Genomic DNA, 26,002 nt, shown 5'->3' with positions numbered 1-26,002 from the left:
TGAAATGAGTCAATGCAATCATCTGTCAATTGGCGCATGATTATTTATGGCACCATTCAAATCAACATTCCAGGGGGGGATCGTTCTCGAATTGCGCGGCGCATAGGCAGACAGAACAACCCCTGCCAAAAGCAGAAGTAACCTGGCATCCGATGTGCTTTGGGGGTGCAGACGGATAGGGGTAGAGCATTTGGGAACCTTGCCCACGCACATTTTACCATTTGGCTGGCAATTCTGTCTGGCGCAGGTCTGATATCGCGGCCAGTGGACGGGCGCCTCGTTAGCACATGCCAAAAAGCAAAAGCGGTCGAAACGAAAGCAAGTCAAGTATACGAATGCAGTATGCAAGAAGACACTGCTTTCCCGGTTGGCTGACGATTCTGACGAAAAGCGGGGACCCATGGCCCATTGACTTTGTCTATCTACATGCATGCACATGGATGAAAGCAAGGATGCTCGCTGCTGGTTAGCATGCTCTCAGCGCTCTGATTCGAGCGATCGCTCATTACAGACCACTATAGAGAGCTGAAACGCTGACAGACCACGCCGTTCATCCACGCGTGCCAAAAGCAGCACTGGCCGAGATGTAGTATGGGGGACGGGTAGCAGTAGCGTGCAAGCCAACGTTACTATTTTGCTGGATGAGAATGGCTCAAGTGCCGTCCTCGCGTCGCACGCAGGCTGCCACCGCTAAGTATGCACAGACAGTCCTCGCACCGTCATCGCATGAATTGAGTTAAAACGGAACAAGGGCGGTGGCGATTGTCTTATTACGCAACGTTTGAGAGTCTCACTGTGGCGCGTCCATGAGATCTGATGAAGCCGTTCGGAGTGCGCAACGAGAAGAGCAGTCACAAGCGAGTCCCGAAGGAAAGGCCAATGCATGCATAAAGACAGAGGCCTACGGGGAAGACATGATGTACATGGCAAGCTCGTCCGCCAGGAATCGCAAACACAACTGGGAGAGCAACTTGACTTTTTGGTGCATTAGATCTTAGCCGAGATGCCAAGCTTGGCGCTGAGTGCATCTGAGATCTGCGGCGACACGCGCTTGAATACCTCGAGCTGGCGCTTGACGATGTTCTTGTTCTTGCAACCAGACATGTGGCCCGCGACGTTGCTGACGAAGCGCTGCTTTGCGCCGTCGTCGAACACCTTTTCCCACAGCGCGCGCGGCTGTTCAAAGTCCAAGTCGTCGACCTGGCTGAGGAAGTGCTCAACCTCGCTGCTGATCTTGGCCTCGTGCGCCGCATTGGCCGTCTGCCGCTTGGTGTACTGCAGCGGCCGGATGGTGCTGATGTAGTTCGGCCGGCTGCCCTGGTTGCCGTTGACGCACATCGGGCCGTCGCGCTGGAAGTTGGCGACGGGCACGAGGGGTGCGTTGACAGGAATCTGCTGGTAGTTGACTCCGAGACGGTGACGGTGCGTGTCCGGGTACGAGAAGAGGCGCGATTGCAGAACCGGGTCAGCGGAAGGCTCGATGCCAGGGACGAGGTGCGAAGGCGAGAAAGCGACCTGCTCGATTTCCGCAAAGTAGTTACTCGGGTTCTTGTTCAGTGTAATCTTGCCAACCGGGCGCAGCGGGAACTCCGAATGTGGCCAGACCTTGGTGAGGTCGAAGACAGAGTGTTTAAATTTGTCGGCCTGCTCTTGCGTCATGGTCTGCACTGAGACGGTCCAAGATGGGAACTCTCCGCGCTCGATCTGCTCGAAGAGCTCCTGGTTGTGGACATCGGGGTTCTCACCAGCGAGCTTGGTGCCCTCCTCCTGCGTGTAGAACTTGACGCCCTGGTCGGAGCGGACGTGGATCTGGACATACTGCCACTCGCCTTTGTGGTTGACGAACTTGAAGGTGTGGCCAGAGTACCCGTGCTGGAACGCGTGGCCGCGGGGGATACCACGGTCGCCCATCAAGATCATGACCTGGTGGATCGACTCCGGGTTCTGCGAGAGGTAGTCCCAGAACATGTCCGCATCTTTCAGGTGGGTCTGCGGGTCACGCTTCTGGGTGTGGATGAAGTGCGGGAACTTTGCCGGGTCGCGGAGGAAGAAGACGGGGGTGTTGTTAAAGACCCAGTCGAGGTTGCCCTCCTCGGTCCTGAACTTGATCGCAAAGCCACGGGGATCGCGCGCCGTGTCTGCACTACCAGACTCGCCACCAACGGTCGAGAAACGCAGTGTGATGGGTGTCTTCTTGCCGACCTCGAAAAGCTTGGCGCAGGACAGGTCCGAAATGTCGTGGGTGGCCTCGAAGACACCGTGGGCTCCGCCACCCTTGGCGTGAACGACACGCTCTGGGATGCGCTCGCGGTCAAAGTGCGCGAGAAGGTCTATAGTGAACAGCGGGGGGATTGTTAGCGACACGTGTCCCAAATCGTAGCAAGCCGTACTGGGAACCACCATGACGTACCAATGTGGTGGAAATCCTGGAGAGTCAGAATCGATCCGACCTGCTTGTTGCCAACGTGGACGCGCTGCGCCTCATATGGCTGCGCGTAGGGCGCGCCATTGCTGGTGGTGTAGAGGACGTTCTCGGCACCGCCGTTGAAAACTTCAGCAGATGGCATGATGGATGACGTTTTTTCTTGTTTCCGTATGCGATGTGCGATACAGGATGTTGGTGGCGAGAGAAAGAGCAATTGTGGGCTACCGGGGACATATATACGCCTTCTTGAGAGGGGAGACAACGAGCACTGAAGGTTGTGTGGATGGAGATGCGGGACTGTGCACTGTGCAGCTTTGCCACTTGCCACTGTCTCGCCCCCGACTCTACGTCTCACGGCGTCCCAACTTCCCCGGATCGCCGAAAGCGAGTCAGTGCTTGCAGAATTAGCACGGTGGACCGTGCGCGCAGTCCATCATTGATCCGCAGCCAATCAGCGGCATTGCTTTCTTCATCATCGGCAAGTTATAACACCCCACGCCGCTCGTTGCCGAAGAGCAGTCTCCGCCTGCAGACAGCCACACTCATCTCTCTCCCATTACCGCTCTTGTTGAGAACAGAGAGGATGCTTCTAAATGTCAGCAGGTTCGAGTTGTTTCGTCATTGTCCTTTTCCAATCCCCCTGTGCAGAAGGCCAAAGACTAATGGTTGCCCACTGGCCGCTACATCATCATGACATACAAATAGGTAGTGTGCACGCCTGCCAGAATATAGCAAATTGCTACAGACTGCCTCATGCGTTGAATCATTGACCCTGAAGCGTTAGGAAGAAAGTTCAATGCTCCTTCCAGCACGGAGCACTTTTTGCAAATTCTACACAACGCAAGCTTGCACTCTTCCGCTATTTCACTCGTAGCACAGAAATGGTTCGACACTGGCCGGCTGTCCAACGAAGAATCACCGTCTCTGTCCATCACACACATTCTACATGCCGGAGGCCGTGAGAATGCCAGATTCTGCTTTTCCATCATGTCTGCGGAGCAGCCAAACACGCCGTCGGACGAGCGTTGGCGTCCAGGGCGGCAGGTCCGAGTCGTACCTATGCTGCGTTACGGTGATCATTCAATTATGCACTTCGACCTTCCATAATAACACCAAGAAAATGATAGAGCAGTAGACATCCAGCTTCTAGGAGGACGCTTGTCACTTAGCGAGCCTGAATCTGAAATAACGCGTCCGAATGGTCGCTTTCATTGCGCAGGCACGACGCAAAGGCTTACAAAAACAGAATTGCAAGCGCTCGCAGTTTGCTTGCTGCATCGTATGTCTGATGTGCACGACTTGCGGTCTCTGAGAGTGTCGTTTCCTTCTCATCCTTTCTCAGACTTCAGTTTGGCTTCGTTCCCTTTCTTTTTACATTTTGGCTGTTCGCGCGTCATGTCACAAGAGTCTGTCATTGCCTCGACTAATGTCATTTTCCTTGCACTCGGAAAGTGCGAGACTTAGAGGGTGCCGCAGTCGGCAATGGTGATCTGGCCGTTTGTCTTGCCATCGCGGCTGCCGAAGCTCTCGACCTTCTTGACGATGTCCATGCCATCGACGACCTCGCCGAAGACGGTGTGCTTGCCGTCGAGCCACTCGGTGACAACAGTGGTCACGAAGAACTGGCTGCCGTTCGTGTTGGGGCCAGCGTTGGCCATCGAGAGCAGACCAGGCTTGTTGTGCTTGAGCACAAAGTTCTCATCGGGGAACCTGAAGCAGATGGATAGGGAAGCAGGAATAGAATTAGCTATGGGTCACTACGCTTGGGGAGGCCTTCGTGTATACGCACTTGGCGCCGTAGATGGACTTGCCGCCAGTGCCGTTGTGAGCGGTGAAGTCACCACCCTGGAGCATGAACGAGGGAATGACGCGGTGGAAGGTGGAGCCCTTGTAGCCGTATCCGTTCTGGCCGGTCGCGAGCTCGCGGAAGTTCCTAGCCGTCTTGGGGACGACATCGTCGTACAGCTTGAAGGTGATGCGGCCGAGCGGCTGGCCGTTGCGGGCGACGTCAAAGAATACGTTCGACATGATGCGAGAGGTCGTGGCGAATGAGCGAAGAAGGGATGGCTGCATGAATGTTTGAGCACAGGGGGAGAAGCTGAGTCAACGACGTAGAGGGCGTCAGAAGGAGTTGCGCAATCCAACAGGGGCTATATGTACAGCATGGGTCGCGGGTTGTAACATATACAAAATACTCACATTTGGCTTCGACGATGTTGGGATCACTGTAGAGAAGGTGAAAAGCTTCGAGGTGGAATTGAAGACAAGTTCTAACTGCACAGAATATGAGGAACGTTGCAGAAGGTCTGTGCGAAAGGAGAGCAGGCCGAGTCGTTGAGGTGGCGGCAAAGAGAGAAGAGAACGCAGGAAGGTAGGGTCGTGGCAACAACATTGAAGTGTGTGAGACATCCTTTACTGGTATAGCAGGTACATAAAAGAGTCTCAGAATATTCGGCGGTTATAGGTGGTCCGTGCGTCTGCTACACTGCGCTCAGCAGAGGCACAGCAGTGGAAGAGAGGATTGCGCAAGCACGGTGCACTTTTCTTTGCATTCAGCGCTCCTTCCCACTTCTTTGCCCCAGACGGCTGGCGAGTAGCAGGGCGCCCGGCCTCCCTCCCATCTGCTTGCTGCCAGCAGTGCAGGCTACATGCCCGCCTCGCCATTGTCGAGCCCCCTCAATTCGGCGAGTCCTTGGCTAAAACCAAAATTACGACATGACTATGTATGTGCTGATGAAGATGTTGGGTGGCCTGACCTCGAACGAGAGAACAGCTGCGCTCCTGCAGCTAGCAGGCAGCACTTGCACAACTGATGACCGTGCCGCGCTATACTGCATATTGGGTATTGACCAGAAAGCAAACCACTGGCGGAAAGACAGCTCCCACGCCCATTTGCCGAATGAATCCAATGTATAAATTTGGGCAATAATCCCCCTTTTAACGTGCCACAATAAACGTGAAATTACGGGAGACTCGTGGGTGGGTTCGCTCCAGGTCCGGACGGATCGACTGAGCTTCCTAGGTGGGGGAGGCACCAGGAAGTGGCCCAAGCCCTTTTCAGTACTGATATACTTGCAACCCACATAGCAGGCTCTGGCAGGCTCAGCTCAAGGTGTGCGATGCGATTGCATGCGTACGACGCCATAAACCCTGTAATGTATCAATAATATCACGGATTAAAATAATGGATGTACATATATGCAATATTTGTCAATGTTTATGATCATTTCAGGGATGCAGCCCGATTCATATGGTGGCTAGCCGAATTACGGACCGAATAAAATCAACGGTCCCGAAAGTCGTTCTTCACAATTATTGGTGACTAAGTGATTACGATGATTTTGCCAATCCCTAGTCGGATCATCAGCGCAAAGTGGCTGTTAGAGTGGGTGACACGTTTCCTGTGCCTGTGCGGTGTGTGGGCGCCAACAGCCGGAGATGCAGCACAAGGCGGAATGGCTGCCAGGGTCGTGTCACATGACTCTCTGTCGGCCTCTCCTTCACTGCTGTGGCAGCCGTCACTCTGACGGGCGCCTTGATGCATTAAGGCCCACTTTTCTTTGCCCTGCGTCCACCCCACTCACTCCGCCCATCCGGTGGCTGGCCGACCAGTGTGGACGCTGACAAAGAGGAGAGTGGATGAGGGAGAGGGGAGCCGGAGATTTGGGTCTGGCTGGCTGGCTGTTTGATCAATCGCTCGGTCACTATCGTCCATCCCATCAATGATAGCTGCATGTAACAAGAACGAGCAAGGTGTTGGAGCGGACGGCGTACATGCTCTGTGCATACTCTCTCATGCACCTCTGAGGCGAGGGAATGCTCTGCTGTGCGCTGTTCATAGAGTCCGCCGCAGTCACCACGCACGCTGAGGACGCATGCCGCTACACTCCGCCCCGCTAGGCTTCGTACTGTTGCAGGGGTCCAGATAAGTCGACAGCATCCAGGGGCCCCCAAAGTGTGCGAGCAGCAGTGTCGTCAGACATCATCGGAAAATCAGCCTCTACGTCCGGCAGGTGCACCTCTTGCAGCTCAACCACTCGACGCGCCGAGGCGATACGAATGAGTGTCGTAACCGACTGCTTGGACCGTCACAAAACAAAAGAGAATAACGCCTCATCGTGAATGCCATCGCCACTCAGTTCCAACCGCGAAGAGTGCTGTTGAGCCCGTTCCCGGTTCTGTGCTCCAAAAAGACGGAAAGGGATCTGAAAAGTTTCACGCAGACAGATCTTGCGTCAACCAAGATGAATCCCATATCGCTCTTCCCACCGCCGACGTCGACCATCTCGCGCAACGCATCCACAGCGCAGGGAGGGCGACACGGAGGCGGCGCCGCAGGCGGCAGCGGAGGACGCAACAAGACGGCGGCGCAAGGCCAGGGAAACGGCCAAGATGCTGCAGGTGGCGACAGCGGCGACGGTTCAGGGCTCAGCGCTGGCGGCTTCTTGAAGCGCACGAGAAGCGGGGGATTCGGGTCCGGAAGCGGCGGCGAGACGTTTAGCAGCGAGAGCGCCCCCAAGCCTGGCTTCCGAGATCGACTGAACAGCGCAAGACTGTCGCTCACGCCGCACATCAGGCGCGCCAACAGCATTAACATGCTCAATGCTGCCGCACAGACCGCCGCTGCTTCCGCAGCGAAGTCAACGGCCGCGGCCGCGACGACGAAAGATCATGCGGAGAAGGGTGCAGCAACACCTGGCAAGTCTTCTCGCAGCCCAGAAGCGCTAGCAAGCAACTGGGAGAATGTCGTGCAAACGAGTGCGTCGCAACCGTTTCAAGCGCAAACGAGCGCTGTAGCACAAGATGTGATGCTTTCCCCAGGCTCGGCAGAGCCGTCTTTCCCAACAGGGACGCTCTTCCTACCTGGAGAGGAGCCGACAGCCGAGAGGGAAGCGGCGCTGCAACTGCGCGCGTTGCCCAACGCATCGTATGCGTTCGTACCGTCGTCTTCTGCGCGGAATCACATCTCGACCAGCTCGTCGCCGAAGGCCAAGCGCAACGGTTCAAACTCAGACAAGGCTCGCATCGCTTCCATATCGTCGGTCCGAGGCGGCGGCGTTGGCGACATGGGGGCGAGCTCGCCGAGCAGCAGCAGCAGCAGCAGCGCTATTGCCGTGTCGCACGTCGACACGGCAGCGCTGGCCGCCGCGAGCGCGCTGTACGCCGCGACGAGTGGCCTCAACTCTGGCAAGGGCGCCAGCGGCAAGCGCCTCCCAATGGGCCTTTACTTTGATTACCTCAAGCCGGATGAAATCAAGCTTGCGCACGCGATGGAGACTGAAAGCTATGAGCATGGCGACGCGGCGCCGCTCGAACGCTTCAGGTGAGTTGCTCGCTCGTGCATGCCTGTCTGGCACTCGGAGTTCCCGGCCTATTTGCGCGCCAACTCTATTGCTGACTGTATGTCCGTGCTTTCCGGTGGCGACTATGGCAAAGGTATCGCCACAACCGAGCTCCGCATCTCTTCCTCGGCGCGTTCCTCCCAAACAAAATGGTGCAAGGCGGCGAAACGCGGCACGCTGCTGCGCTGCCCGTTGAGCAGCTCCAGAGCCCCAAGACGGCCTCGAGCGCTAGCTCCGACGAGGGTGGCCCTGCATCTGGCGCTGCCCCATCCGGTGGTGGGCTGACCAACACCGCCGCGAACAACTTGACGCATGTGGATGGCAGAACGGGCAGCTTGTTTGTCAGCACCGGTGCGACGAGCACCGCAAAACAGAGCGCCCAGCCCCCAAGTCCCCTCGCGGCGGCCGAGCAAGGGTCAGCGTCGGCGTCGGAGAGGAGCCGGAAGGAGAAGCGCACACTAATCGGCTTTGTGTGCGCAACCGCCGCCGGCGCCTACACTGCGCGTGCAATAAGTCTGCACGACGACAGCGAAGACGCGCACCTCGTCTGCATGCACTCGATCGTCGTCGGCAAGATCTGGCGACGCCGGCGGATCGCCAAGACGATGGTCGACACATTTGTGCAGCGCATCCGCGACGCTGAACTCGGCAAGAGCACGTCGGATAACCAGAGCGCCGCGATGGGCGGGCTGGGCATGCCCGTCATCCGCAAGCGTGGCTACGAGACGGCCGCAGTGATTGTGCACGAGGAGCTCCTGCCGTTGATGAAGGCGTGCGGTTTCCTGGTGCTCGGCAACAGCCACGTCCAGTACGGCAGTGGTGACTGGATCGAGTGCCGCCGCCACATCGTCCCGCAGAACATGAAGAAGGTCGTTGCAGACGGCTGGGCGCAGGACGATGCGGCACAGCAGTTGCAGGATCGCGAAGAGGAGCGGCAGTGGCTCGAAAAGAAGAGCGCGGAGCGCAAGGAGCAGGCCATTGCGTATATTCAGAGCGGGGCAGTTCCCGCATCAGGCAAGGCCGATACTCGCGATAGCTCCGACTCGGAGACCCAGCTGTGCCTGTCGCCTATGCACATGGATGCGCCGCAGCTTTTGCCATCCGGCACGCTTTCCCCAAGTCCTGCAGCGACGGCGGGCAAGTCTTCCCGCTCCAACACTGGCTCCTCTGCCTCAACTGTGCACAGCGACGACGCCGGCGGGCATGTATCCGCCCCTTCCACCGGTAACAACAGCCTTTGCACGTCGACGCTGCTCTCAGCGCTGCGCCAACAATCGCTCTCTGCGTCGCAGAGCTCGCAGCGCAACCCGGGCCAGTCCTTCTCTGCCATCCTCGGTTCGGCGCTGGCGGGCAAGACGGCGCACGAGGACGCGTTCAGCGCGCTCGAAGCGCGCCTCGTCTCGCGCGAACTCGGTACCAACCTTGCGGACGTATACTGCCCACGCGCAGAGTGCGGTTGCAAGATCATGGGCGTCGACCGCGGCATGTGGGAAGTGCGCGAAATCGGTCCACTCATGTCGTCCGATCTCAACCTGCCCAACTCGCCCGCACCGCCAATGCATCCCTCGCCGCCGCAGCCGCCTGCGCAGGCGCGCGTGTCGACCGCAAACGGACCGGCGCTACCTGTCACGCCCGGCCAGGCGTTCTGGATCGTTCCGACGCCGCTTGCGTTCGACAACATCAGCTTCTCCCGCGATGCGAAGTGGAAGCCCGTACCGGGCGCCCAGGTGACGAGCCCGAGGGCGGAGAACCACGTAAGCGGAGCGCTTCCAACCACCAAGGAGGAGAAGCGCGAGCAAAAGGAGCGGGAGAAGAAAGAGAAAGCGGAGCGCAAGGCGACGCTCAAAGCCGCCAAGCGCCAAAACTCTATGACGCCGTCCGTGTCGCCTCCACGCGGTCTCTCGCCGCAGCGTTCTGCGTCTCCCACATGGGGCGAGCTCTCCGATCACCTTCTGGACGGCGGAAACGACAGCGCGCCCGAGTTCACTGTCAAGTACTTGCTCTGTGCCGAATGCGACTGCGGCCCGCTTGGGTACAGCATCCTGCCGCAGTCGCTGACAGGCGGTGGGCTGGCGCACCAGGTCGGGCAGGATATTAATACGAGTCAAGGGCAGCAGGGCCAGGACGGCTCAGACGCTTCGCCTCAACGGCTTCGTCAGGAGTTCCTCATTGCTGCTGATCGTGTGCGATATCGGTTCAGCAAACATTAGTATTCTATCTAGAATGATGATGATGACTGTGTACATTGCTTTGTATGAAATGCATCGAGGTTGTCTCCATCTTTGCGCAAGTCATTCTTGCGCCGCAGTGCGCGCCACAGCGCGCGCGTTATTTGTCGAGATAACGGACTGATAAGAGGTAGCACACTCATCAGGTGGAATACAGGCAGCCCGGTCTTACGATCATCCCCTCCAGGCCCCTGGCCGCTTAAGCGACCGTGGTAGGTCGTCCGTACTCTGCTCCATACAGCCTGCCGCTCAGCGACGCTCAGCATCGACGTAGCGTGACGTTCCCATGATGGTGACGATCGGCGACCTGCACTTTCGCCTTCCTGCGAAAGCCCCATCAGACGCAACACCACTCATGAATTCGGGTCAGTTTCCCGACTGTGCGTCATGCATCGGTTTCGGATCTCACAATCCCTTTTTACTGGCTTCTTTGCAGCTTCTCCTTGGGCAGATGTAGAGCACCTCCATCAGCTACATGAATCCCCGAGGTAAAGCCGCTCCAGCTGCGTTTCGCGCCTACTCGCACCTCACCATAGATCTTTCTTCCGCTGTCACCCGTCCAGCACATCGGCGGTAACAACTCGCACAGTGCTGTTGATCCAACCTGATGTCGGTGATTCATCTTTCCAACAAGATGATAAAGTGCATACGCACGTATTCTTGCGCGAAAATGGCGTCGAAAAAGGATCGTTAAAGTGGGTGACCAAGTGCTAGAATCGGACAGTCCACGCTCATATCTCACCCTCTGACAGCTTCGGCTTGCATGATTCAAAACAGCTCCTATGGATATGCCCCTCGTCCCTTGCAAATGTTCTTGGCCGAAATTCGCAAGACTCTGTCTGCAAGTGCGAATCCTCAGAAACCGTTTATTGTCTCCATCACCGGCGACCCTGAAGCGGTGCACATGGGGCTTCGAGAGCTCTCTTCACAAATCTCGGGAACTGGGCCATTGTCGCCGTGGTCCACCTTGCTTGGGTGCGAGATCAATTTGAGCTGTCCTAATGTGAGCCGTTCGCGAGTACGTGCACGGGTCGCATGACACCTGACCAGCACGATGACTGTGGCAACAGATTCGCGGCGTCACCGTCCCCCCAGGCTACTCGAAAGACGGTATAAAATTGTTCATCCACGCAGCGAAGAATTCCAGAGCACATGCTCGGACGACCGTGACGACTGGACTGAAGATCCCACCATACACGTACCCAGCTCAATTTTCACAGCTCGTTCAAGCATTGGAGGAGACTTCGCCGGAAGCTCTGAGCGAGTCTGCCACGGATGGGGCCAGGCCACACACAATCCAATTCCTGACAGCTATCAATACACTCGGTGGCTGCACATGGTTCAAGAACGAGGCAGCAGGGCACTTGCTTGAGCCCAGCCTGCCTGTGGACAGCACCAAAAACTTTGAAGGCTTTGGAGGGTTGGCGGGCGAATCGTTGCACCCGCTCGCGCTGGGCACCGTGAAGCGCCTCCGCATGATGCTCGATGCTTCGCAACATGCATCTGTACGCGAGATCAAGATCATTGGTGTTGGAGGTGTCACGAATGGTGCGGCTGCAAGGAGAATGCAGGCTGCTGGGGCAGCAGTAGTAGCGCTGGCGACGTCACTAGGTCGAGAGGGTGTCGTTTCTTTCGACAGGATACTTTCGGAGCTTTGATCATTCGTCACATATTATCGATGTTCTCTTCGTCTACAGCATCTGTGCTTGTCGGCCGCCATATGCACGGAAATAGCCTGAAGCCCCAATCTGGATGAGAGATCATGCGGTCCCGTGGACATTCGAAGCCATTGCGACCGTAGAAGCCGACAGCGGATTCGAACGCGGTGAGACAGATGGGTAAGCCCGGGTAGTGAGACTTGAGATGATCGATCATCGCTCGGCCGATGCCATAGCCTCGAGCGGCAGACGATACTGCCAGGATTCCGATATCTAGAGAGGAAATTCTGTTTCAATAAGGCAGCCGAGTCATCAAAGGGCTGGCAATGCCCGTTCATGCAAAGGCGCACTTGAACTGACCGAGGACCGTCTGATTTCCGACAAAATCCGCTTCGGCCTTGATCATCAGGTCCCTCAGGGCGTTCCAAATCCTTTCATTATATCCTTCTGGGAATTTCAGCACCGGTAACGACGCATCGGCACGGTCGATAGACGCCTTTGCTACCGAGTCTGAACGTCGTGGGACCACCTGGCCAACAAGCACGCCTACTATTTCGTCCTTGCCAGTCGCCTGATCTCGAAGGACAGCCTTGAGCAAAATTGACGGATAAGACTTGCGCAGAGACTTTTGCACTGGATCATGGACGGCAACAGCCTGCCGACGGCACTGCGATCGTCGGAAATCCAAGTAGGGCACAGTGAGTTCCGGACCCATAGGGAAGATGGAGGTTAGGCATGATGCGAACGCTGCCACCAGCAATAGAGAGAGTTAATGGAGTTATGTAGGGCATCAGGATAGGATTTTCGACCGTCGGCGAGCTTACCTCGGCCGTGAATGTCGCCCAAAGTATCTGCATCTTGTGGCTCGGCCAGCACGACCTTGATTTGTTTTTTGGGAGCTTCCATGGACCTTGACCGCGTTCGCACTGTGGCAGCTTCAACCGGGAACCAAAACAAACGAGCAATCCAATCGAGGTTTCCACAAGTCCTGCACCATAGCAAGCAAGGAGATGATACTTGGGTATAAAGGGTGTACCAGGATGCATATACTTCGACAATTGTGTCGCTTTCGCAGGTATATCTGGTGGACGTGTAAGCCTGAGGCCTTGACACCTTTCTGAGCGACGTTTCTCAGCTCCGAATCTCCGAATCCTCTTCTCCCATCCGTCAAAAGACTGTGTGACTCCTCGTAGTCGATGACTCGAATCCATTGATCATACTTCGCACAACCACCATTTCACCCGTCACACCCAACAATGAGTAGCGTACCGAGCGTAGGGTATTTTGACTTGCCCAGGACTCAAGGCTCGGCATGGCATGCGCAAATACACTGAACTTGACGTAATTGTCTCCCGTCATCTTCAGTTGAAACTGCTGGTCAGTAATCAGATCTCCCAATGTCGCTGGTATTCTCCTTCCTCATTCTGAGCACCGGTTTTGAGGCTTCGCTGTGCGCCATGTAGCCCAGTCGACACAAACATCCGCGGATGATTACAGAAGGAACATGTGCCGAGCCTATAGCGGACATCATTTCACATCTGCTTGTCTCTCGTGGATATTTTACATGCGATTTTGGTATCTGAATCTACTTGGTGCCGCTGCGACCATAAAGGAGCAGGAGCTCAGAGAGCGATACGGACAGCGGCGCCAACCCACGGCTGCAACTTGTAGTTGACAACTCCGATGAATCACTCCGCTGGCCGGTTTCATATTGCCATTGATAGGGTGGGTAATAATGTTGGCACCGTCCTTAACATCGAAGGAGGCAAGCTGTGCAACGGCACTGTTGGGGTCGGACACATTGTCCACATCGTAATAGTCGGCCTGCACCATGTTTTGGAAGACGGTGAGCTTGTACCAGTCGCGGCGGGCACCGTCGGCGTAGGCCAAGTTCTTGTGCGTGACGAGTGCCTTCGTATGCGCATCACCCTTCTCCTGAGCCAGGTTCTTGCCGTATTAATTGGTGGGGAGACAGCGGTGACTGAGGATTCGACAAAAGTTGCACCCTTTCCTGTGGCCGGATCTTTGCATGCCAGTGTCTTCAATGAGAGAGCTAGTTGTCAACGAGGGGAGTACCCTTCTTTGAGCTCAAGCTTGACTCACCGTACTTGTCCAAACCTCGGGCAGGCTGCCGTCAAAGACCCAGTAAGCATGCGAGTCGCCGGCAAGAACAACTATGTTGTAAATCTTTTTCTCCTTGATAGTATTTCCACAGCGGCGACGGGTGGCGGTGTAGCTACTGTATCCCGAGGGGAGGGGGGGGGGAGAAGCTTGGTCGAAATATACCTGACGCTGAGGAGGCTGGAGGTGACCCTGTGGCTGGCCAGGTCAGAGCTGACCCTCGCAGGACAGGCTTGGCGATCACTGTCAGCGGGGGCGTCGATCATCTAGCCACCTTTGACGTTTGAATGATGCGGATGTGGACGAGAAAGGGTGCTTAAGCAGTGCAGATCAGCAACCTCGACATAATCGGCTTCATTCTCGTCGCCGACCACAGTGCAATGGCACAATATTGTTGATTTGAGACATTTAAGGATGTCGTACTGAGAGGACCTGTTGACGCCCTACGACGGCGTACCTCCTGACCGTTCTACTCGCAGTATACACGCCGGTGGCGTATCAGGCACGTACCACGGCAACCTACAGACAGCACGACGAAAGTATTGGCGACGCCGCGGAGGTGCTGGTGGCGCCTGTAGTCGCGCGTTGCACCGTTGGTCCACGGTGCAACGCCATATTAATCATATCGTCACACTTCATAGACAGCCATCTCGGTTGACTGCCCATGGGCAACCACGGGAGTGCCATGGACAGGTGCAAACAGGTGACGGCCTCTATAGGATCTGGGATCTCGGTCTGGTTTAGGACGTGCCGATTTTTGGCGCAGAGTGAATGTACGCCAAGTTTTTCGCCGATCTTCGATCGTGAATTGTTGATTGCAAGGTGAGTTGTGCTTTCTTTTCACGTCTTGAGATCGCTTTGAGGGCTCCTCGGAGCATGTCCCGACACATGTGTCTCTAGATGGACAATAAATACCGGCTACATCTTGTCATATCATAGAGAGAGTTTTCTTGGCGGTCGATTCATGTGGCTTCTCCAGCTCCTGGTCTTCAACAACCTCACTTTGAAGAGGAGCGCCGCCAGGGAGCTGAACGGGCGATCACACCGCACGGAGCAAGTCAGCTGCATAAAAAAAGGGAAACAAGCGATGCACGAGCGATCTGCAACGGAAGGGCTGTGCTGTGGAATGTGGTCTGCGGAGAGAGATGGCTGCTTGACCTGAGGTGGCCTTGGCGAACATCCCGTACACAGCTCGTGTGACCTTGCTCCACTCTTATCGCAGAACGCTTCCTCGAAAGGTTCAACGATCGGCCGGCCAGCGGTCAACCCGGGAGCATTCACTACTGTTCTCATTGCAGCATGTAGACTGTAGAGCGAGGCGCAACCCCCACATACCGATGGGTGACAAGATTTTGCTCTTCGAACCGACTCGCAACAGCTCACAATAAATATATAACGTAGTTTTGCTACTATCTGTTTGCTCATCTTTCTTTTCCTTCTGACACTCGCTTCCCTCAACAACATCTTTCAGCAGCGAAACAAAAATGTAGTCATTCAAGATACTGTCACTCTGCGTTGACCCCGCTGCTCGCAGCGGGTGGGCACGTTTTCCGACACAGCCAGCCAGACCGCACAGGCGTTCCTCAACCGCACTAGTAGTCTCGCCAGCTAACGGTACGACCTACCGCAAACTTGTCGACGCAAATGTGCAGTACATTCTCAACTCCTCTGAAGCCTTTGCCACGGACCCGAGCAACTTCCAGAACCTGATGGCCTACCAGACGTTGACGGCGACCGCCAGCCCGTTGAAAACTTGAGGGACTCGAACGAGAGCTTCGGCTTCGGCTCGCGCGCATCCGAGGTCAACACAGCGCTGTGACCTGCTGCGCTGTACGTCACTGCCGACTTGGTGCAGGTTGGAAACTGGAACAGCTCGCTGGAGGCTACGGTGAGGAGCTATGCGCAGACGTGAGAGGAAAAGTCGCTGCAATTCTTCGAGTCGATGATCCCTGCGGACGAGGCGAATGCTTTCCTAACTGATTATTTGCTGCGGCCCAACTCGACCACATCGCTGCTATATGGAAACGGCCCCCTTATCACCACCGCCGACGACAGCTCCAGCCCGAGGGCTACGGTACCGAATGCGACCGAGAATGAATCCTGATGTTCCCTGCGCGCGAGGAGGATGGAGCGGCGAATTCTACGACGACGACTGAGACGGCTAGCATCTACACTGCGCCAAAGACGCTGGACAGCCATCGCGTTGCGACAATAGCTCGGTGATCGACGTGCTGCACTCCGACCTGGGCTTCAGGCTGGACTCCTGGCGGAACCTGACGGCGGACTACATGCAGTGCGCCGTTCTCGGACCGACTGCTGCCGAACGTGAGCATCTTCGTCGGTAATCCGGTGGCCGAGGCGAACCGGAGCAATGTCGGTGTGTTCGACTGCGCCGCGTATTACGGGCCCGCCGCCTGGAGTTGGCAGTCGGGCCTCATGTCGCTCGGGGCTGACGCGCGTGCTGCGCGCTCCTGCGCCGGCGCGGCGAGCACGACCCTGCTGTTGCGCGGGCTGCAGACACCCGCGCGGTGCGCGAATGCGACGCTCGTTAATGCGCTGCGCACGTCAACCTCGCGAAGGCCATCGCGGGCAACGCCAATGTCATCTTCGAGGTGTGGAGGAACCCGTTCTCCCCAAGCAGGGCAGGTTCGCCGTCACTCCGCGCTCAGCGACGCGGTCGAGCTGTAGGGCAGTAGTGCGCTCAACGGCATCACGATGGGCGTCCACGATACGTTGCCTGCGTCATCTTTGGTGTGACGTGAAATGCATGCACGGATCATACAAAAAATGGGGTTGCCTCTACACCCTCCAGACAGGAAAGCGAGTCGCTGCTCTGCTCTGATGGAATAGTTTCTTGTAATGCAAGTTTACTATTGTGGACAATGCATCTGGGCCGACGGGCAATCTGGCGGCCCAGATCTATTTACATGCAGCAGGTTGCGATTATGGAGGTGATGATTATACCTTGGGGAGGTACTTGATGCCGGTTGCGGGGCAGGAGCTCTTGGAAGTGCTCTCGGTGGGGACGTAGTAGCCGTTGATGAGGGGGCCGTAGACGTAGTTAAAGTACCATACCTCGTCGAACGCGCCGGTGGAGGTGCAGCCAATGTACGGCGTGGCGCCGCTACCACTCTTGAGGGCGGCTTGCATTTCGGCCAGGTTGTACGTCTTCTTGTCGGACGGGGTGATTCCGGCCTGGGCGAGCCAGTCATACGTGGGGTGGCGCTGGAACCGCTTGACAATCTCGCGGAAGTAGTTGAGCACCACGCTGTCCTCGACGCTCAGGCCCGGCTGGGTGAGATGGGCGTTGCACTCTGCGCGGAGAGTGCTGTAGCAGGTGCCGTGCTTGTTGTACTCGTGCTCCCAGAACGACGGCGCGTCGGGGGTGCCGAGGTAGTACTTTTGCATGTACGCGAACAGCGCCGGGTCGTTCTGGCTGATAATCTGCACGATCTGCGCGGCGGTGCGCTCGGGGATGCCGGTCTGCGCAGTGCAGTACTGCGGGTACGACCCATCGCAGTGGTCGGGCCAGAGGCCGTGGATGGAGGTGCTGCGTACGAGGTCCGCCTGGCCAGACGCGCCGCCGTCCCAGAACTGGGTGCTGAGGATGAGGCCGCTCTGCTGCCCGACGTCAGTCTGGTTTCTGGCGTCGATCCATGTGTTGGTGCAGCACGCCGAAGGCGAGTTAGCCTTGAACGCGGCCGACGCGGCTGAGCACGAGCGCACGGTCAGCGCGCGTGCGCACTGCACGTAGTTCCCGATCGACCCGCCGAACGCGGCGGCGGCAGGGCTTGCTTGCGCCGGTCCGGACGGCGACGCACCAACGATCGTGCCGGCGCCACCTACGGCGGCGGCGACGGCGGCAATGAAAAGGGTGGCGCGCATGGTGCGATGGGGAACGGGCAGGGAAACAGTGAGGTGGAGATGGGAGGAAGCGGCGGCGGTGTAGAGAGCAAGAGGTGACGCTCGCGAGCGGGTGTAGATTCTACCCGAGGCGCAGGGAGGAGGGTGGGTTTGTAAAGGGAGGGCCAGCAGCATCTATGTATGGTATATGTGCATGTATAGTTTCGATGTGAGATCTTGAGATAAGAGCCACATGGCCCCCACCACATCCACACACCTCTCCAGGTATAATACAGAAGCCTACAGAGGGCACGGCGCCGAGAGCGTGCGTGCAGTGACTCGTCGGGCCGCTGCCATCTGTGGCTCGTTTGCCTAACCCCTCCCCTCCCCGTTCCTCTTAACTCCTCTCCTCGCCATCCCCATTTCCATGCGGTGGACACTGGACGGCGCCTGGCGGACAGGGGGCTGCAGAGTGCAGAGGCTCCCCTCTTTCACACACTCCCGCGCCCAGCTTGGCGCTGTGTGCAGAGGGCAGAGAGAAGAGATGCTCTGCACAGAGAGCAGGCGAGGAGCAAGCGTCAAGACAGTGCACGTGTTGTGTGTGATCCATGATGAAGCGCGCTAGCTCGGCTAGTAGGGACCGACCGGTTCCTTACCGCGCTCCTCACCGCGTGCTCTTCTCTTTCTTTTCCTGCCGTTTTCGGAGCCGATGGGAGATAAATAAATAAAATAGAATTAGCCTCATCAGAGACTTCGTAGGTCGGAATATACTGTGTAGAGACGTGAGACGTTTCCCTCTCTACCAGGCCATCAACTTCTCGTCATCTCATCACCCATGCTTGCGGAAGATATACACACACCTGTTTAGAACACGACAAAGAGCTTTAGTATGCTGCATGGAACTGGTACAGAGGGATGGGTCAATGGACACGCTCGAAAAAACGCGCGGAGCGCTTGGTGGCTGGTTCTCAGCTTAAGCGACTGGTATATGCCCATGTAGATCATAGGTCTCTCCAAATCGCATATGGATCAGCACCCCTCAGCCGAGTGTATGCATGTATCACCTCAGTACCTCTGTGCGATTTCCCGCCGATCTAGAGCCTGGTGCTGCAGTCTGTTTGCAAGCTGTCCGAACGAATACGTTTCGGGGAGTCCTTTCTCACAGTCCTCGACTCGCAGGCAGCCGAGTGCCAGCCCTACCGCCTGGCGCCAGGGTGTGCCGGTCTGTGTCCATGCAAAGCATCAGAGGCCTACGCGACCACGCGGCCATCGCTACCGCTGTCGCCGCTGCGGGCAACACATACACATGATGTATACACATTTGTAAGCTCTGCAAACTGCATCCGACTTGTGGCAGGGCCGCGCCTGACAAGACGCCGAGCTGTCTGCGCTGAGCGCGTCCGCCGCACACTGCATGTCTGCCGTCAAATCGGGAATACATGCGAGGTACGTACGAGTACATTCCATACACACTTGCCACGACAAGAGCGACGTGTGGCCTCACATGGCGAGTCTGCTGTTGCGCTGCCAATGTCACGCCTACCCTACCCTACCCACCGCGTCGCCTGTCCCTGGAGTGAATGGATGCAAGGCCTGTGAAACCCGCGGGACACACAAGGCCGCTCGCTGAAACCACAAGCCATGGGGCCACGCAGCTAGGCGTGTTGGCTCGTGTTTTCACATCCTCAAGTCTCTGCCTCGCCCATATGCGAGCCAGCACACACGCGGCACGGCTGTGTGCCTCCATCTCCCGCGATTTCTCAAGAGACATCCACCAGCTGACGAGCGATACAGCAAGAAAAGCACGCAAAAAAGCATACAGTAGAAAGCCTAGGAATGTGCGAATAGCCCAGCGGCGGGGACGCGGAGCCGACCGAAGCCACAAATTACAAACGACGACCGCGGCGACCACCCTTTCTCCTCGTGGAGTCAGTCGGAACGGGCGTGACGTCCTCGATGCGGCCGATACGCATGCCGGACCGTGCCAGCGCACGCAGAGCGCTCTGCGCACCGGGGCCGGGAGTCTTGGTGCCAGTGCCGCCGGTGGCGCGCAGCTTGACGTGCAGGGCAGTGATGCCGATCTCCTTGCAGCGCGCCGCGCAGTCCTGCGCGGCCAACATAGCTGCGTATGGCGACGACTCGTCACGGTCTGCCTTGACCTTCATGCCGCCTGTAGGTCAAGAATGGAACGGTCGAATAGCGTCAGTCGCATGCTCTGAATGTCTGCTGAAAGTTGCTGAGGATGCCTGCCAACCCATTAACTGCTGCCAGGGCAGCCATCGATCCGTCCACTTTGAATTCTTATCATACCAAGACCCGAAACGTTCCTGCAATAACCAACTGGAAGCTATGCCTACCCGGTCTGCATATCCTGCAATTGAATATCGACTGTTGCTTCGATGCTTACTGCTCTTCGCTCTGCCGCCCACTTTCCGTGGCCTTTCAGAAGCCGAACATCTACCATCCCCATTCACTTATTCGTAGAGCTCAGAGCTCGAAAGGCTCAATGTACTCACCAGTGACACGGGTGATGGTTTCCTTGCCAGAGAGATCAGTGACGTGGACAAAAGTGTCGTTGAAAGAAGCAAAAATGTGGGCAACGCCGAAAACGAGCTCTCCCTCGCCGACCTGAGGGCCGAGCGAGACTTCTGGGGCGGCAGCGCGAACCTTGGGCGGCATCTGCAAATGTGAACAGGGAAATAAAGTCACGCTTTAGTCAGTTATTTGGCAGTTCTTCTTCGTGGTGTGACCGTCGTCAAGTCTCTGTGACTGCCGGAGCTGAACGTTTGCTTCGTCGAAAGACTGCCTCGATGGTCCCCAGTGCGCTCGTCCCAACATTGCCTCCTGTCCATAGACCATAGTCATCCGCTCCTTTGTCGCCTCCATCTCATACTCCCCTGCTCTTCACTCCATGATCTCTATCCGTAGCGATCCACCTCTGCACATACTCCATCGCTACCTTGGTCGATTTGACCAAAACGGATCGAGTTCCAGCTGAAGACAAGCCTAAGCTGAAGTAGCTGCTCTGCCAAGCGCGGCCATCGTGCTCAATGAGAGGATTGCTCGGATCGCCCCTCTATTTGCCTTCGGCTGGCCTACCGGAGGTTTGTATCCGGACACTAACGATCCAAGCGGAGCGCATCGTTGCATCCGATGTGTCATGGTGCGTCCAAGCGCCATCGTACTGGTCGACAAGTTGCTATCCAGTCCCCCGTCCCGACTCCTTTAGTTCAACCTGCCCAACCCGACCAGGCAAAAGGCCTCGCTCTGCACGCTGGTCACTTATGCTGGATGACGAGCGTACTAACCTTGATGTATGTGTTGTGTGCTGAAGGGTAGATGGCGTCCTTGCAAACCTTTCCAACATTATCGAAATCAATGAAGTGTTAACAGCTCCAAAAGTGAAGTCGTCGCACCGAGTGTGGCATCTGCTGGTGGGGTTGCTGGGGGCGAGTGCGCCCGCCCAAGCAGGAAACACGCGCAGTGCCTCCTTGCGGCGGAAGGGGATTGCGGCGAGCGCGGGTGGTGTGTGGGCGCAAGCGTGCCGCAGCACCATTCCGCCCCACCGCTGGGGCCAGGTGCTCGTCGTTGCCCACACTCGCCCGCTGCACCGGACGAGCGCTACAGTAGGCTGAGGGACGAACCAGGGATGCAGCTGATGGTTGTGCTTCTTCATTCTTTGAGCTCAACTGCCTTTCGAGAGGTGCATCTGGTACAGTAAGGACTCGCCGCCAGGATTCACAACAAGATGGTGAGTTTGCGAGGCGCACAGCTTGCATCATGGCCTTCCGGGCGACGGTCAGAAGCGGGTGAAATGGGGAGACTTGCGCGCAGGGGTAGATAGGGATGGGTGAAGTGTTGGAAGCACCTGAAGTGGAACAGCGAAGCTTCGCAAGCCCCTTTATGGGCATCAAGAGCCAAGCGACGAACGGGCGGCGGCGACAAGACTCCATGCAATTGATCCGACTTCAGACCTTGAAGTAGGCGATTGGTATGAAGCATGCGGCAGGGCGAGTGGCAACGTGCTACCAATTTCAGTCGGGATGCAGCTGGAAGAAGTTTCCCAACGCATCAGGCTTGGATCTTCGAACGATCTGTCGGCAGCCTACCTTGAGAGAACGAGCGCGGTCCGTTGACTTGCAACATCAGCCCGAGAAACTGATTCTGACATCGAATGAACTCGTGTTTACAGCCTCGCCAAGTCACCGACATCAAGAACTTCCTCGAGATCGCCCGGCGTAAGGACGCCTCGGCGGCCCGCATCAAGCGGACTGTCATCCGGTCCTCCGCCGCGCAGTCTGGCAAGAAGAGGTCGAGCAGCTCCAGCGGCAAGATTACACAGACCAAGTTCAAGATCCGTTGCAGCAAGTACCTCTACACCCTCGTGGTCGAGGATGCAGAGAAGGCAGAGAAGCTCAAGAACAGTCTGCCGCCAGGTGAGTCTTAGGCGACACGCAACGGCAACAGCCATTCTGCGACAATGCACCGTCTACGTTGATGGCGGCGCTGGCGGGAAAGGAGTAGACGGAAAGCGAACAGGCGCAGCGTGAGATTGGTTTGAATGGAAGAACATTTATGGCCAGCCTACCTGCCGGCTAGGCGCGCTCCAGGGACTCTTCTTGCGCATCGATATCAGGATCACCGGGTCCTGAAGGTTTGGCACAGGGCAGGAAGTAGCAGCTTACAGTCAAGGCGGAGCAACTTTCGCTTTGTTTTCTTTGCTTCGAGCGAAATGGTACTGACGTTACGTATACACTTTTAACAGGCCTGAACGTCACTGAGGTCAAGGGCAAGGCATCGAAGAAGAACTAAGCTCATCTTCACGCTTGTCTCCCCGTTGCACATCATCACCCTCACGCCCTTCCTACACCTCGCATGATGCTCAGCTAACGGGCCACACTTGTATGATATTACTATGAATGCAGCAGCACAGTGAACGGTGATCGGCAGACGTGATGAGCGGTGCTTTACCACTGCTGCAGTTCGCTGCGTCGCGCTGCGGAGGCCAATGGGTTGACGTGTGCGGCCCGAACGAGGAAGAGTCGCGTATTGCAGAGATTCAATTGGGAATTGATGAGGCTACTGTGCAGGAATGTCGTTAGAAGTGCGCAAGAGCATGTGAACGTGAAAACGTGATTTTTTGCGAATTGTTGCGATGCGGCCGGCCGAAAGTTTGGCGATCGCCTCGTTTTTGCGTATCATAACCATCGAAACCAGCGCGAGAGAGGGTGTATCTCGTTGGAAACGTGGGAGCAGCCGCAGTTGCTCCGAGAGCCGAGGCCTGACACTCACTGCCCTTGAGGGTGATATTGTGAAGATGGATGGATCTTCATGTCTTCTCCTTTTTGGCGAAAGCCCACGCTGCCGCGCCGACCAGTACGACGCCGCATGCTGTAAGCAAGGGCAACGCTGCCGCCTTTAGGACCCATACACATATACAAACAGGGCACAACGTCAGCACAGTGTAAGACAAAGAGGGGTACAGATTGCCCAACACGATACGCACGTTGTCTTTGAACATGAACGGCAAGGTTGGAGCATCCTCGCCTCCATTGCTGCCTAGCTTCTGCGAGAGCGAATTGGCGACTTTCTTCGCCGTGCTACTGGCCCCGCGGATATTTCGCGTGCCATCCTCGGAGCCGGAGCTGGCGTTGCTAGCCGTTAGCGGCGGGCTCGTCGCCGTCGTGCTCGCTTTCCCGGCGCTGCCGCTCCCGCTAGCGGTGGACGAGCTCGTGCTGCGGTCCGTCGTGGACGTAGACTTGTGGTCTGCCTCGTCGTCATCTGCCTCATCAGACGACAAGAGCGTGCTGGCATCACGGTTGAAGTCGGCTTTGTAGAGCAGCGCCCGCAAGTCGCGGTTGACGTGTCGCTTCCCAGCCCGTCGCTTTGCGTTCTTGCTCCCTCGCCTCTTGCCTGCACCGCCAGAGGAGGGCGTCTGTGACCCACCGCCTGCTCGCAGACTGGAACCAGGGGCACATGATGCGTTGGCCACTTCCTCTTCCAGCTTCTTGTTCGCCTCATCCCACGCCAGCACGACGCTGCGGATGTGCTCGCGCTCCTCCTCCCACCCTTTTCGCTCCCTGCGCCACCCTTCCTCGATTTGCTCGCGCCACTCCGCCCAGCGACCCTCCATAGCCTTCATCGAGTTGGCCGTGCCCTCGATCACCTTGGCCTTCTCTGCAACTTGCGCTTCCAGGCTCTGCACCCGGCCCTGCAGATCGCGTCCGAGCGACAGAGCCTGCTCCAGCTGGCCTTCAAGTGACTCTAGCCGATGCACGAGTGCTGCGTTGCGCGCTTCGAATTGCTTCGTGAGATCGTCAAGCGCAGCAGAGGAAGAAGGCGAATCGACAATCTCCGTGCCCTTGGCCATAAGGTGCGGTGGGACGTCCGGAGGCGCTGCTGGACCGATGTGGTCGCGTGGAGCAGCATGCTTTGCTTCGAATGCGACACCTTCCACCTCGTCCACGCCTTTCGGGAGTTTTGGCATCTCGTTTCCAGCAGTGTCCTGTGTGACTGTGTAGACGCTGGCGACGCTCGCACCATCGTCAAAGTCCTCCTCTGCGTCCGACCCTGCCGCTGTTGACGTTCTGCCAGTGGGTGCCGCCTCCCGACGCGACTGGATCATCACATCGACCTCGTGTTTCGCCAGCTCCATTTGGTACTTCAGCAGACCAACTTCCGCCTTGATCTGCTCGTGCTCCGCTAGCATGCTTTCCAACGTACGGATCTTGTCGACGTGCGCGGCGAGCGAAGCCTGCGTCTCCACCAGCGACGTCTGCAGCGCCGCTACCTGCGCAGATTGCTTTTTGGCATCTTCGATCGCCGCCTTGTTGGCCGCCGCGTCGCTCTCTGATACCAGGGGTGGTACCATGTGCTGATAAGATGGCTGCGATGTCGGGGCTAATCCTCCTCCCAATGTGTCATGGATATCGGAAAACGTGGTGGTCAAGCCTCCGAGCTCGTTGCCCGTCTCCCGGCTCTTCTGCAGCTCGTTCTGCAGGCGACTGAGAATATGATCGAAGCTCATGCCTTGATTCTTGCCTCGACGCAGTCCGCCCTCTGCACCCGGTCCGATGCCGTTATGGCCAAGCGGCGCGCGATGCCCGCCGTGGTAGAGTGAATTGAAGTCATTGCGCATGCCAAGTGCGTCCTCGGCCGTGATGACGAGGTAGACGCGGCAGGCGACCTTGTGGTGGATGATGGTCTTGTTATCATCACCAACAATGTCGATGCCGAATTCCACGAGGTCTTCATTGTGCAGCTCATAGATTTCCGACTCTTGCGCTTCCGGTGACAGACGATCGCCATTGATAAATGTCCCGTTCGATGACTTGATATCTTTGATGTAGACCTGTGGAAATACACCGATCGATCGGCAGAGCATTCAGTGAGAGCCAGACAATAGATAAAATGCTCTCTCATTCACCTTGCCATCTTGACTCCACACCTCGGCATGCATCCTACTGAGCACCTTGCTGTCAAAGTAGCCATTGCTAGGATGCGGCACGGTCTTTGCATTCGTCTGTCTTCCGATGCGGATCCGATTGTGCGGGCCGGGGGGAGCGAGGTTGATCTGCTTCGGCGCAAATGTATCGTTGACCGGGTGCAGATGCAAAGCCGGATAGACGAGGCCAGGTGGCATATTGCTATTGCTGCTGACAATGCCAATGCCATTGGTCGCGCTCGCCCCCTCTTGCAGCGGTTGCGGACCACTCGATGATTGCACAGCTGGCGCCACTGGCGCTGTGGGCTGATTCATCGGTGACGCATTGCCACTGCCGTTGGCAATATTGTTGGCTTGTCCGGGGAATGTTGCGCCAATGGTAGAAGTATTGGTGGAAGGATTCGACTGGTTGCGAATGATCGACATGGCAGCACCCGCTGGAACGAGCCCGAGCTGAGCCATGGCCCCACCAGAGGTGGGTCGTGGACTAGACGTGGAAACAGTCGCGTTGCCCGGCCCACTCGTGCCTGCTGCCACTGTTGTTAGTGATGCTGATGAGTCTGCTGCTGGAGCTGCGCCAGTGGCTGGCGCCGAGGTCGTCGAAGCGGCGTGGCCGCCCTCGTCGGTGGTGCTCGGCGAGGAGAACGCAGGTGCGTGGGAGCTCATATCACTGCTATTACGACCTGCGCTTTTATAGTCGTGGGCCGTCGTTGGTGCTTTCGAGACGCGGTGGAACGGAGACGTAAAAGTCTGTGGCAGCGTTGCTACCTGTGTGTCGTTTGCAGCCGCAAAACACCGAGCTGATACGCAGCAAGCAGGACGGAGAAGCAAAACTGACCTGAAGCTGCGAGCGCCAGGGGACGCGCGAGAAAGCGAGCGGGAAGAGAAGCGAGAAGCAAAGTCGCAAGCCTCTGAGTGAATGCCCTGCTGGAAGCACGTGC

At 57.1% G+C, this 26,002-nt stretch overlaps 10 protein-coding genes across 10 annotated transcripts; 4 read left to right on the top strand and 6 right to left on the bottom strand.

The window, feature by feature from the left end:
- Positions 1-741: 741 nt before the first annotated feature.
- K437DRAFT_294361 (catalase) lies at positions 742-2,589 on the bottom strand. Its single transcript, XM_013388071.1, has 2 exons — positions 2,411-2,589; positions 742-2,330 (listed from the first exon to the last, which is right to left on the bottom strand). Exons 1-2 carry the CDS (start codon positions 2,565-2,567, stop codon positions 988-990), a joined length of 1,500 nt encoding a protein of 499 aa, XP_013243525.1. The 5' UTR covers positions 2,568-2,589; the 3' UTR covers positions 742-987.
- Positions 2,590-3,544: 955 nt separating this feature from the next.
- On the bottom strand, positions 3,545-4,523 carry K437DRAFT_235354 (putative CPR1-cyclophilin). The gene is made up of 2 exons (XM_013388070.1): positions 4,215-4,523; positions 3,545-4,135 (listed from the first exon to the last, which is right to left on the bottom strand). Exons 1-2 carry the CDS (start codon positions 4,496-4,498, stop codon positions 3,886-3,888), a joined length of 534 nt encoding a protein of 177 aa, XP_013243524.1. The 5' UTR covers positions 4,499-4,523; the 3' UTR covers positions 3,545-3,885.
- Positions 4,524-6,441: 1,918 nt separating this feature from the next.
- Positions 6,442-10,045, top strand: K437DRAFT_109794 (uncharacterized protein). Its single transcript, XM_013388069.1, has 2 exons — positions 6,442-7,748; positions 7,862-10,045. The coding sequence occupies exons 1-2, from the start codon at positions 6,670-6,672 to the stop codon at positions 9,975-9,977; spliced, it is 3,195 nt and encodes a 1,064-aa protein (XP_013243523.1). The 5' UTR covers positions 6,442-6,669; the 3' UTR covers positions 9,978-10,045.
- A 104-nt stretch (positions 10,046-10,149) lies between these two features.
- Positions 10,150-11,653, top strand: K437DRAFT_246645 (FMN-linked oxidoreductase; the record flags this gene model as incomplete). Its single annotated transcript, XM_013388068.1, has 5 exons — positions 10,150-10,360; positions 10,432-10,483; positions 10,559-10,690; positions 10,773-10,998; positions 11,066-11,653. Exons 1-5 carry the CDS (start codon positions 10,282-10,284, stop codon positions 11,651-11,653), a joined length of 1,077 nt encoding a protein of 358 aa, XP_013243522.1. The 5' UTR covers positions 10,150-10,281.
- K437DRAFT_109695 (uncharacterized protein) lies at positions 11,514-12,689 on the bottom strand. Its single transcript, XM_013388067.1, has 3 exons — positions 12,478-12,689; positions 12,004-12,400; positions 11,514-11,940 (listed from the first exon to the last, which is right to left on the bottom strand). The coding sequence occupies exons 1-3, from the start codon at positions 12,557-12,559 to the stop codon at positions 11,661-11,663; spliced, it is 759 nt and encodes a 252-aa protein (XP_013243521.1). The 5' UTR covers positions 12,560-12,689; the 3' UTR covers positions 11,514-11,660.
- A 2,874-nt stretch (positions 12,690-15,563) lies between these two features.
- On the top strand, positions 15,564-16,672 carry K437DRAFT_273984 (uncharacterized protein). The gene is made up of 3 exons (XM_013388066.1): positions 15,564-15,662; positions 15,830-15,993; positions 16,069-16,672. The coding sequence occupies exons 2-3, from the start codon at positions 15,878-15,880 to the stop codon at positions 16,460-16,462; spliced, it is 510 nt and encodes a 169-aa protein (XP_013243520.1). The 5' UTR covers positions 15,564-15,662; positions 15,830-15,877; the 3' UTR covers positions 16,463-16,672.
- Positions 16,673-16,732: 60 nt separating this feature from the next.
- On the bottom strand, positions 16,733-17,796 carry K437DRAFT_290668 (ribonuclease T2; the record flags this gene model as incomplete). Its single annotated transcript, XM_013388065.1, has 2 exons — positions 17,501-17,796; positions 16,733-17,464 (listed from the first exon to the last, which is right to left on the bottom strand). The coding sequence occupies exons 1-2, from the start codon at positions 17,657-17,659 to the stop codon at positions 16,733-16,735; spliced, it is 891 nt and encodes a 296-aa protein (XP_013243519.1). The 5' UTR covers positions 17,660-17,796.
- A 1,707-nt stretch (positions 17,797-19,503) lies between these two features.
- Positions 19,504-20,296, bottom strand: K437DRAFT_268179 (uncharacterized protein; the record flags this gene model as incomplete). Its single annotated transcript, XM_013388064.1, has 2 exons — positions 19,504-19,787; positions 20,134-20,296. The coding sequence occupies 2 exons, from the start codon at positions 20,294-20,296 to the stop codon at positions 19,504-19,506; spliced, it is 447 nt and encodes a 148-aa protein (XP_013243518.1).
- Positions 20,297-21,306: 1,010 nt separating this feature from the next.
- K437DRAFT_256266 (ribosomal protein L38e) lies at positions 21,307-22,669 on the top strand. The gene is made up of 3 exons (XM_013388063.1): positions 21,307-21,368; positions 21,810-22,053; positions 22,383-22,669. Exons 1-3 carry the CDS (start codon positions 21,366-21,368, stop codon positions 22,427-22,429), a joined length of 294 nt encoding a protein of 97 aa, XP_013243517.1. The 5' UTR covers positions 21,307-21,365; the 3' UTR covers positions 22,430-22,669.
- Positions 22,670-22,946: 277 nt separating this feature from the next.
- On the bottom strand, positions 22,947-25,523 carry K437DRAFT_262727 (uncharacterized protein; the record flags this gene model as incomplete). The annotated part of the gene is made up of 3 exons (XM_013388062.1): positions 22,947-23,033; positions 23,124-24,968; positions 25,044-25,523. The coding sequence occupies 3 exons, from the start codon at positions 25,521-25,523 to the stop codon at positions 22,947-22,949; spliced, it is 2,412 nt and encodes an 803-aa protein (XP_013243516.1).
- Positions 25,524-26,002: the final 479 nt, after the last annotated feature.

Source organism: Tilletiaria anomala (assembly GCF_000711695.1).
Source record: "Tilletiaria anomala UBC 951 chromosome Unknown K437scaffold_36, whole genome shotgun sequence".
In the NCBI taxonomy this organism is placed as follows: domain Eukaryota; kingdom Fungi; phylum Basidiomycota; class Exobasidiomycetes; order Georgefischeriales; family Tilletiariaceae; genus Tilletiaria; species Tilletiaria anomala.
This window is presented reverse-complemented; position numbering and strand designations above follow the sequence as displayed.

Bases quoted from the DNA above. Each gene is read 5' to 3' on its own strand.
- K437DRAFT_294361 (XM_013388071.1), bottom strand. From the start codon at position 2,567: ATGCCATCTGCTGAAGTTTTCAACGGCGGTGCCGAGAACGTCCTCTAC. The intron at 2,331-2,410 runs GTACGTCATGGT...TGTTCACTATAG, and splicing joins CCAGGATTTCCACCACATTG to ACCTTCTCGCGCACTTTGAC.
- K437DRAFT_235354 (XM_013388070.1), bottom strand. From the start codon at position 4,498: ATGCAGCCATCCCTTCTTCGCTCATTCGCCACGACCTCTCGCATCATG. The intron at 4,136-4,214 runs GTGCGTATACAC...CATCTGCTTCAG, and splicing joins AAGTCCATCTACGGCGCCAA to GTTCCCCGATGAGAACTTTG.
- K437DRAFT_109794 (XM_013388069.1), top strand. From the start codon at position 6,670: ATGAATCCCATATCGCTCTTCCCACCGCCGACGTCGACCATCTCGCGC. The intron at 7,749-7,861 runs GTGAGTTGCTCG...ACTATGGCAAAG, and splicing joins GCGCCGCTCGAACGCTTCAG to GTATCGCCACAACCGAGCTC.
- K437DRAFT_109695 (XM_013388067.1), bottom strand. From the start codon at position 12,559: ATGGAAGCTCCCAAAAAACAAATCAAGGTCGTGCTGGCCGAGCCACAA. The intron at 12,401-12,477 runs GTAAGCTCGCCG...TGCTGGTGGCAG, and splicing joins GGGCGACATTCACGGCCGAG to CGTTCGCATCATGCCTAACC. The intron at 11,941-12,003 runs GTGCGCCTTTGC...TTATTGAAACAG, and splicing joins ACGGTCCTCGGTCAGTTCAA to AATTTCCTCTCTAGATATCG.
- K437DRAFT_273984 (XM_013388066.1), top strand. From the start codon at position 15,878: ATGTTCCCTGCGCGCGAGGAGGATGGAGCGGCGAATTCTACGACGACG. The intron at 15,994-16,068 runs GTGATCGACGTG...GACTACATGCAG, and splicing joins CGCGTTGCGACAATAGCTCG to TGCGCCGTTCTCGGACCGAC.
- K437DRAFT_256266 (XM_013388063.1), top strand. The intron at 22,054-22,382 runs GTGAGTCTTAGG...CACTTTTAACAG, and splicing joins CAAGAACAGTCTGCCGCCAG to GCCTGAACGTCACTGAGGTC.